The sequence below is a fragment of the Alligator sinensis genome, unplaced genomic scaffold (assembly GCF_000455745.1).
Source record: "Alligator sinensis unplaced genomic scaffold, ASM45574v1 scaffold632_1, whole genome shotgun sequence".
NCBI lineage: Eukaryota > Metazoa > Chordata > Crocodylia > Alligatoridae > Alligator > Alligator sinensis.
The window spans coordinates 554846-564198 of NW_005842408.1; the positions used below are offsets into that span (position 1 = coordinate 554846).

The 9353-nt window shown below is 49.1% G+C and overlaps 1 protein-coding gene across 1 annotated transcript in view; it reads right to left on the reverse strand.

Moving 5' to 3' along the window:
- Window positions 1-1799: 1799 nt before the first annotated feature.
- The window catches only part of LSG1 (large 60S subunit nuclear export GTPase 1), a gene marked incomplete at its 5' end in the record, with an annotated part of 17198 nt that continues 9644 nt past the window's right edge, over window positions 1800-9353 (reverse strand). Inside the window, 8 exons of the mRNA XM_025211483.1 lie at window positions 1800-2365; window positions 3909-4082; window positions 5550-5629; window positions 5873-5996; window positions 6374-6517; window positions 7112-7213; window positions 7465-7893; window positions 8641-8817. Of these exons, the coding sequence (XP_025067268.1) occupies window positions 2186-2365; window positions 3909-4082; window positions 5550-5629; window positions 5873-5996; window positions 6374-6517; window positions 7112-7213; window positions 7465-7893; window positions 8641-8817 (1410 nt within the window). The remainder of the gene's footprint in view (window positions 2366-3908; window positions 4083-5549; window positions 5630-5872; window positions 5997-6373; window positions 6518-7111; window positions 7214-7464; window positions 7894-8640; window positions 8818-9353) is intronic.

Consider the following 9353-nt stretch of genomic DNA (forward strand, 5'->3'; position numbering starts at 1 on the left):
GCGCTCAGCGGGAGGGGAGAGGGGGGACAAGAGTGAAGTTTTCCCTTCAATTTGCTCCTTTGTCACTGAGCCCATCGAGTGCCTGCACCCCCCTCAGCCCCTCGTGTGCTGCAGTCTCCCTCCCTGCCCACCTCGGCTAGGGCACCACAAGACGAGCGCTCCAAAAGCAACAACTGCTGCAGACACTCGCATGCTCTCATCCCCGGCAGGAAATCCCAAGTCACACAGACCTGGAAGATGAGAAGGGCAGTCCTGTGCCGGCAGGGAACAGGTGAGGGGCAGTTTTGCAGGTTCTCAGCAGACAGCAGCATGGTCCCCCGCTTGCCGGGGAGGCTGGGGTAGGCAGGGCTCCCCCCAAGGCAGGCGCAGGGGCTCACACTGCCTCTGGCATGATGCTGCAGGGCCCGAAGCAGAGCACCGCGAGCACGAGCGCCCCTTACACAGCACACAAAGTACCTGGCAGTCACCTGGACACTGCCTTTCTGCTCTCACCTCCTTCTCCCCGTCCCCCCCAAAACCTGCTGACAAAAAGCCATCAGCCCCTTTGAGCCCTGGGGCAAGGAGGGTAGATTCTTCTCGTTTCCAGCCACGGGCCCAGGTGGGAAGCAGAAGGGGTTGTGCCCCCAGGTAGCCCAACAAGAGACTCAAAGGCAAATGCTGGTGGGGGATGGCGCAGAGGCATTTCCACGGCAGCAGAAGGGCTGTGCAGATTGGGGGCAGGGGCCAGGAGAGGCAGGTCCTGTTCCTACATCACTTCACACATCTCCACTTCCACCTAGGCAGCACTTACCCACCTTAGAGGGCGTCTCATTGCCGCTTTAGCACTGGTGAAGCATTTCTTTCCGAGATGCCCGGGGGTGAAGCACCAGCAAGCAATGCCCACATGATGCTGGAGATGCCTGGGGCTGCTGCTCTGCTTTACCACCTGGAAGAGCCATTTGCCTTATAGCTGCCTAAATAAAAGCCACCTCCAACATACAACCCCCAACTTCAGGGGCTGCATAACAAGCACAAAGCTGGCGGTCTGACATTCAACCCGCTCGGATCAAAGCCGCAGCCTTTCCCGTCCCACGGCTGTCCCGGCCCCTGGATCAGGGCTCCGCTGGAAGGACAGGCAGACCTGGGGATGGAGCAGCACACAAACCCATCCCCATCCTGAATGGATCGCTTCTGCCCAACACAAGCCCAAGGCTGGTGGCATCTTCCCAGCTTGCCAGCACTGGTCTAGCTTGTCCCGCCACCAGTACCTCATTTCAGCTCCTGAAGCCTGAATATTCCCCCAGCGAGTAGAAGGGCTTTGGTATGAATTCTTTTAGGGCTCAATTCTGGTCTGACATATGGTATTTCCACCACAGTCGATCTTGCATCTAGATCAGTACATGGAATCAGAGGTTCGATGAGACCGTACGACAGGGCCACCTACAGGACATCAAATTCAGCTTCGTAACAGACCAGACACGAGGACTAGGACACTTCGGCACAGGGTCTCAGGGCTCAGAAGTCAGTGGAAGTTTGTACAGCAATGTAACTCTTATACTAGCACGTCAGCAGGGAAGTGAAAGCAACACCTGGCTCCTGTCACCCCATGTGAGGTTCTTTCCTTCTTTGCCAGAAATCAGCGAGTTTCCAGACTCTCCTGCCTCTTTGTCATGACCCAGCTGTTAGCAAAGGGCGCTTTCAGTGGACCTTTACGTTCCCCAGAGCTAACAGTGGCAGGCAGAGGGAAGGCAGGAAGATGCGACTGCCAGAAAATAAGCTACACAAGTAAAAAGACAAGAAAGGAGGCAGACAAAGGCGTCTTAAGTATAAACAAGCTTTATCCAGTAAAAATTGAGTATGCAAGGTCACGGTTTTGTAGGGGTTTGTTTAAATCCCAAGCAGCTGTAAGGGGCCTTGTCCACATCCAAAGTCTTCTAGACCGCCTCATCCGCACTCAGCAGAAGGGCGGACTTCTTGGCAACGGTCAAACCAGCCTGCTCCTGGGGAGCCTGGTCGCTTTCCCAGAAGGAAGGGGCTCAGAGCAACATGTGATCTCACCCACCTGCCCCGGTCTGCCCACAGCATGGCTGGTGTTTTGGCACAAAGCACCAATGCTGGCTTATCCCTGCAGCTTCAGTCTGCGCACAAAATGTACGGGACACTGTCCGCAGTCTCTACCCGGAGAGTCCGCTCTGCCCTGCTGTGGCTAGGCATCCAGGTGCTTGGTGAGCCTACGAACCTTCTCCTTTTTGTTCCTGTTCCCATGCTTTTTCCAGGGTTTCCCCATCTCGTTCTTGGAGCTAGATTCAGTTCGGGACACGGGACCACTGCCAGGTTTGTATCCCATCACAGCCTGGACGCCCTTCGTCAGAGCACGGACGTTCTCCTGGGGAACAGACATTTGCAAAGCTGTCATCGTTACAGTAATTACTTCTAAGTGACAGGCAAAGGTAAATCCAGCCCTCAGCTCAGCAGCTGCAAAGCTCAGGAAGAGCACCGATCCCCTAGCCTGACCTCCCAAATCACACGCCACAGGACTTCTCGGGCTGATTCCTGTCTGAACCAGAGCCAACCTTTCAGAAACGTGCCGAGTCCCAATTTCAGTTCTCCCAGTGTTGCAGCAGCCACCACAGCTGGGGCAAGTTGTGCCAGCAGTTATTTGCCCTCTACTGAAATCATGCATCTTATTTGGAGCTCAAGTTTGTCCAGCATCAGCTTCAAGCCAGCCTGTCGTGTGCCTTCATCCGCCAGACTGAAGACTCTCCTTGTCAAATTTCAGCTCCCAATGGAGGTACCCGGTTCAGGGAAATCAGCTCACACCCTTCTTGATCAACTCAGACTGAGCTCCCAGGGGCACATTTAAGGCAGACCTCCCAGTCCCTGAACCATTCCTGTGGCGCGTCTACAAACCCTCCCTAACATACGAGCGTCCTGCCTGCATTGTGGAAACCAGGGCACCACAGCCGTGACAAATGCAGAGGTAGCAGAACTCCCCGCATCTGCACAATAGCGGCTTCTTTCCAGGTGCAACTACCACATCTGCCCTTTGGCCAGCGTCTCACACAGCGCAGGCCCAACTGCTCATCCATCAGGCCCTCCAAGAGCTTTCTAGGATCCCACTTCCAGCCTTCGTTCTGTGTTTCCCCATGAATGACTTCACACTGGGCTGTACTGACACACATACAGCGTGTTTGCGCCCGGCTCACTGTCATCACCCACCCTCCTCATCTGTTCTTCGCTCCCCCAATCCAGGTTACCTGCATCTTCCAGGTCACTGATAAAAATAATAAATACTGTCAAGGCAAGAACCAATCCTAGGCAGACTCTAACAGAAATGTGCCTGTTTGATGAGGATTCCCCATATCACCATTACACTGAGACTGAGCAGTTAGCATATGTTCAAACAGATTCATGACTGGCTCTGTTAATTTTGTACTGCTTGAGTTTCTAAATCAGTGTCATTCAAGCATTTTCTAGTTACACCCACAGCCTTTTGTATCAGAGACACAGCTAGCCTCGCAAGACGGAATATTCACAAATCCATCACCTCATTTATGCTGCCTTCATTTGATTCCCTATCAGCTGTATCCTGTATAAACCAATCAATTATTCTGGCTGGGATCAAACTAACAGGCCTATAAATTAACCAGATCACTCCATTTATCCTTTGCTAACATTGGCACAGGATTCCAATACTCTGAAACTTTTCTGAGGTTCCAAGATTTAAGATCAACATCAATCCTGACCACTCCTTGGCTAGCTCTTTTAAAACTCTTGGTTGCAAAGTTATCTAGATCTGCCAATTTAGAACTCCAGTAACTTCAGAAGCTGCATCTAACGCCTTCCTGAACTATGGTTTCTGGTCACCTTTAAAGATGCTGACAGCCAGTGCTAGGCAATTTGTCCCCAAGGAATTAATTCCAAAATACCTGATGGAAAAATGTTTTGTCCACGACATTTTCAATTTGTTTTGCCCTCCGATTCCTTTCTGGTCTCAGTTCTGCATTACCCTGCATGGCTCTGCTCTGTGTACATCTGTTGTGCTGGTGTTGGAAGTCTTTTGGGTCAGTGCCAGGAGGGGGATGGCAGTACAGCAGCTTACCCTGCAAGAACAATGCATAGCTGTTATTCTCCTGGTAAGAAACCACAGCCGGCAGGGCAGACCCCTCAAGATAAGAGGGATAACCACAGCTAGAAGCTGCAACCAGAAAGTCAGGACTCCTGCGTTCCTGGCTGAGCTCTATCGCAGACTCGCTCCAATTTTGGCCAGCTAAGTTGCACTCAAGTGGTTGCTCACCCAGCTGTAAATATGCTCAGTGACAGCCTTGTAGGGATCCCACGAAAGCACTCTGCAACCTCCTGCTGAGAGGTTCTCTAGCAGCTTGTGGGATTATCACCATCAGGACAGGACCGTGGCCAGAGTCAGGCCAGCACCTGCCCCGCTGAAATCAAAGGGACACTCCTTTTCCTTATTGTGAGCCGTGTATTTCACAGATGCACTTTACTGTGCAGCTAGCTTCCATCTTTCTGGCATCACGTACTCTCCCCAACAATATCCAGCAGTGAGACCCTGTCCCCTTGCTTTTTCTTCTCTTTAAAAAGAAAAAAAAAAGCCTTGATACCTGAATTGATCTCACATGCTAGAGCCGTGATTCTCTACCAGGGTCCTGCACCACTCTGGGGTGCCTTGAGATCCTTTCAAGGGTGCTGTGGGGTGCCACTCAACGTGTTGCATTGTTTGGTGTGCAAACACAATTCACAAGATAAACCCAGAGGCTGCCAACAGGAATCCAGTGTTACAAACACTCTGTCCTGCTGCAGTTTTCCTGAGCTCTTGAAGAATTGCTCTTTTTTTTTTTTTTTTTTTTTTTTTTTTTTTTTTTTTTTTTTTTTTTTTTTTTTTTTTTTTTTTTTTTTTTTTTTTTTTTTTTTTTTTTTTTTTTTTTTTTTTTTTTTTTTTTTTTTTTTTTTTTTTTTTTTTTTTTTTTTTTTTTTTTTTTTTTTTTTTTTTTTTTTTTTTTTTTTTTTTTTTTTTTTTTTTTTTTTTTTTTTTTTTTTTTTTTTTTTTTTTTTTTTTTTTTTTTTTTTTTTTTTTTTTTTTTTTTTTTTTTTTTTTTTTTTTTTTTTTTTTTTTTTTTTTTTTTTTTTTTTTTTTTTTTTTTTTTTTTTTTTTTTTTTTTTTTTTTTTTTTTTTTTTTTTTTTTTTTTTTTTTTTTTTTTTTTTTTTTTTTTTTTTTTTTTTTTTTTTTTTTTTTTTTTTTTTTTTTTTTTTTTTTTTTTTTTTTTTTTTTTTTTTTTTTTTTTTTTTTTTTTTTTTTTTTTTTTTTTTTTTTTTTTTTTTTTTTTTTTTTTTTTTTTTTTTTTTTTTTTTTTTTTTGACTGCAGAAAATAATAGAGTGGCAGCTCAGAGCTAGCATTTTCCAAGGGACCCTCAAGTCTAGAAGGGTTGAGAAACATTGTACTAGAGTATTAGCTGAAGCAGGCCCTCGTTTACGGAGTTCGTTACTCCTATAATGGAAAAGCTGCTTTGGCGCCCAGCAGGAAAGGTGACTGGTGCAGGGAGAACTTACACTGACGTAATCCTTCAATATGTAACGGGCCGACCTTGGCTGATCCGGCTGCCCATGAGCTGTCATAAAGCCTCTCATGTCTGAAAGACGGAGCAGGAGGTTACGATTCAGGGAGCTTCCACAGCATGTTCTCCGCTGCTCCCTGAACACGCCACCCAGGGAGGAAGCCCTGTGCCGCGATACTTAACTTGGAAGACTTGCCCCTACCCTCTCCCCAGCACAGGCCAGTGGAGAGGAGGTTAATACCCAGACCCGAGCCAAGTCCCACAAGCTTTAACCCTGCGAGAGAACATTTCAGCGTACAGCAGCACACCATTACTCACATCCATAAGCAGTTAGCAGCTCTTCAGCTGTGGGTGGGCGATCAGGATCCTCATCTTCTCTGGGTCGTATGATATTGATTCCGTAGGTTGCTTCTAAAACGTGTCGTGGGATATGCTGGCAAATGTGGACTAGTCAAGGAAGCCATGTGTTGGTTTCCACTGCACGTGTACAAACAGCAGTCTGAGGTCATGCTAATTAACCCGGCGACAAGACTGCACGTTAAGAGAACATTTAAAGAACATCTTGGGGACTTTGGTTTCAAGACTGAAACAGGAAAGAGGCACAAACCTCCACAATGAGGCTAAACCTGGGAATCAACCACCTGAAAACCCTCCGAAGTGGGATAAGATGATAACATAGTGGGTTTATTTCCTTCCTTTATAACACCACGGACCTCAAAAAACACCGACAGCCCTGCTGCCACACAGCCTTTTCCGCACCCAAGTCTTGGTATGCATCTAACACGTGCAGATCTGTACCAAACCCCAAGCAAAGGATATTAGAGAGATGGGTGGGACATGGTCCTTCATCTGGTCTATGGGCAGAATTCCAGAGCAGATCATCTCTGCCTTTGTCGAGACGAAGGATGGCATCACCAGACCGGGGCAATCACAGAGGCACAGGCCAGGCTCCACGTACAGGGTCTGTGCAGCAGATAAAAGCAGGGCTCACCAAGTCTCGCTTTGTACACACAAGAGCAGGAGGGAGGGGGGAAGGGCACAGAGTGCACGTGCGCACACATGTATACACACGCTCCAGACGGAGGGTGAGGAAAGTCTGCAACATGACAGTGATGGCGCTGCGGTCACCAGCCAGAGCCTCCAGCCTGCCTAGTGCAGAGATAACAGGCGAGGAAAGCAAAGCTGCAGTAACCCCAGGGTTTTTAACAGCGGACGACGAGGGATGACAGCCCTGAAGTCCTGACCTCCAGGGGCCAAGGCAAAACTCAGCTCTGACTGAGGCTCACTTTGAGCCAAGTATTCACAGAGACAGAATGGGGTGTGCACAACACTGACATTGGAACAGCAGCTCGAGTCGCACACTGCATGGGGGAGCATATGATCAGTCTTTCCTAAGCGAGGCTAGCAGAGATCAAGACTGCCCCCACAAGACACAAGCAAGAAACCATACACAGCCTTCAGACCAGCGAGCCAAGAGTGCTCAGGCACCCCCAGAGGCAAGCCGCCTAACACTGCAGCCTTCTTCAGAGGCCTGATGCCACTCCCCCCACCGCATACCTGAAAGTGCTTTGTGTGCCCAGGCGTAGCAGACACCGACACCTTCTTGTTACCCAGGATTGTGTTGATTGTCGAGCTCTTGCCAACGTTGGGATAACCCACCTAGAAGACAGAAAGCAGACTGAAAGCACGGACACATCCGCAGGACTCTGCCACGCTCTTCACAGAGCTCTGATGCTGAGGCTTTTATCACAGCGCTAGCTATCACAGCGGGCACTCAACACCACACTCCAGAGAAAGCCTGAAGGCCACTGTGCACAACATCCTTGGTGGTACGCACTCTTTTACACTGGAAGGCCCCAGAGTGTTAGATTGACCTCAAGCTGGTCCACGAGGCCCTGCTTCCAACCTACCAGCCCGATGGTGACCTCTCCCTCCTTCGCCTTCCTGCCGGTGTGCAGCGATCTGAACACTTCCAGCAGCTCTTCTCTCTGAACCAGGTGGCTGAAGTTGCTGAAGGGCCTGCTCGGCACCAACCCAGGGCCATGCTGCCTCTCACTCCCACCTCCTGTCCAGCCTGGCGCAGAGGAATTTACTTCCTCCCCACCCTCATCTTCAGAACAGGTTTGCCAGGCATCCTCCTCCTCCTCCTCACAGTCCTCATACTCTTCGCTGTCATCGTCGTCAACCTCGCTGCCCAGCACTCCGTCTCCCAGACGCAGAGAATTCTCTGGGTGCAGGTTATCCGTGTCATTCTGCATGGCTCCATCTTCCTCCTCCTCACTAGAGCTTCTGTCTTCAGAGTCACTGGACTCTTCTGGTGCTCCCTCGACTTCTAGGCCCTGCATAAAAAGTGAGTGTCATCCCTGAAACAGCTGGGCAGACAAGAAGCCTCAGAAGCCCGGCAGGCAATGTGTGTTGTGCTGTACAAACCCATTCAGACACGCCCCGTCCTCACCCCCATCACCGCCAGGAAGCACACACAGAGTATTATATAGCCAGCTACCATTATAAAATGGACAAGGCCAGTTAAATCCACATGTAGCATTATTCAGCTAGGATAACTGAAGTGGGAGCAGATCGTTTCAATGTGTGAGAAGACATTTTGCCAACTACTTCAGGATCGCTCTTATACACCATTCCTTCCCTGAAGAAGGGAAATGCTTTGTTTGGACATGCATGCACCTCCTAGCACCCAGCCTAGAAGGCAATTCCATCACATTATGCCAGCCAACCAGTTGTTTCTAGTACTATTCACTGAACCCCTCAGAGCTGGCTCACATCTTGGCTCAACAGTACTTATCTTTTCACTTGCCGTGAAAAAGGAGCTGCAAATGGTGTGATAAAAGAACTGAAGGATACGCTACTTCAATTCATGAAGGCTTTTGTGGACATGTCTCTATCTGCTGCTGCAGCGGTGTTTTGTAACTGCGCAGCAAGAGTGAACACAACCAACACCCTCCCCCAGGCAGCGGAAACATCCCGCTTTCTTGAGCGCTCGGCTGCACTGCAAGCAGAGCAGTCCCACCGAGACCTCATCACTGCGACTCCCCAGAGCACGCTCAGCACAAAGAAGTCACCTCCTTTACCTTAGCCGCAGCGCTCAGCCGCACACGCTCTCCCAAGGCTGACCAAAACACGACTTTAACACCTTCGCTCTCAAAGAACTGCGCCCATGCAGCCCGCTGCTCCTCATTCAGCAAGTCCGCTTTGTTTATCAGGATGATGTTCTCTTTGTTGCTTTCCACTTCCTTCACGTAACGCTCCTGGAGAGAACACACAGGCTGCAGAGGGTCCGACCTGGGACCCTGCCCATCCCCACCCACATACACTAAGGCAGGTATGCTCCAGCATCCACAGTGCCAGGTTCACCAGTAACCCAGTGGGGTCTGGCACATGCAAAGTGCATGTATAACTGCAACTACAGCACGGATAGCCAGACAACCGGTATTTCAATGCGCAAGCTCATCACTGCCTACACAGCCGTGGCAAAGAGGTATTCAGGGCTATGAAATAATGGTGGCCACACCTGATCCCCAATTTTCACATTTATTTTGCTGTCTCATTACCACACGTCATTTTAGAGGCCGTGGCTGTTAAATGGCTGTTGGTTCTGCAGTTCCCAATATTTCTTTCACATTTTTACAACAGCAACCTCTTGGCTTGGATTTCACGTGACTCTTGAAACAAGCAGTGCCACAGAGAGCAAGGACTTCAAGTGGGTAATAAAGAGCGGCAGCAGGAACTGAAGAAGTCAGCATCTTGTTACACAGCAAGTTTCCTTAGCAACACGGGAAGAAAA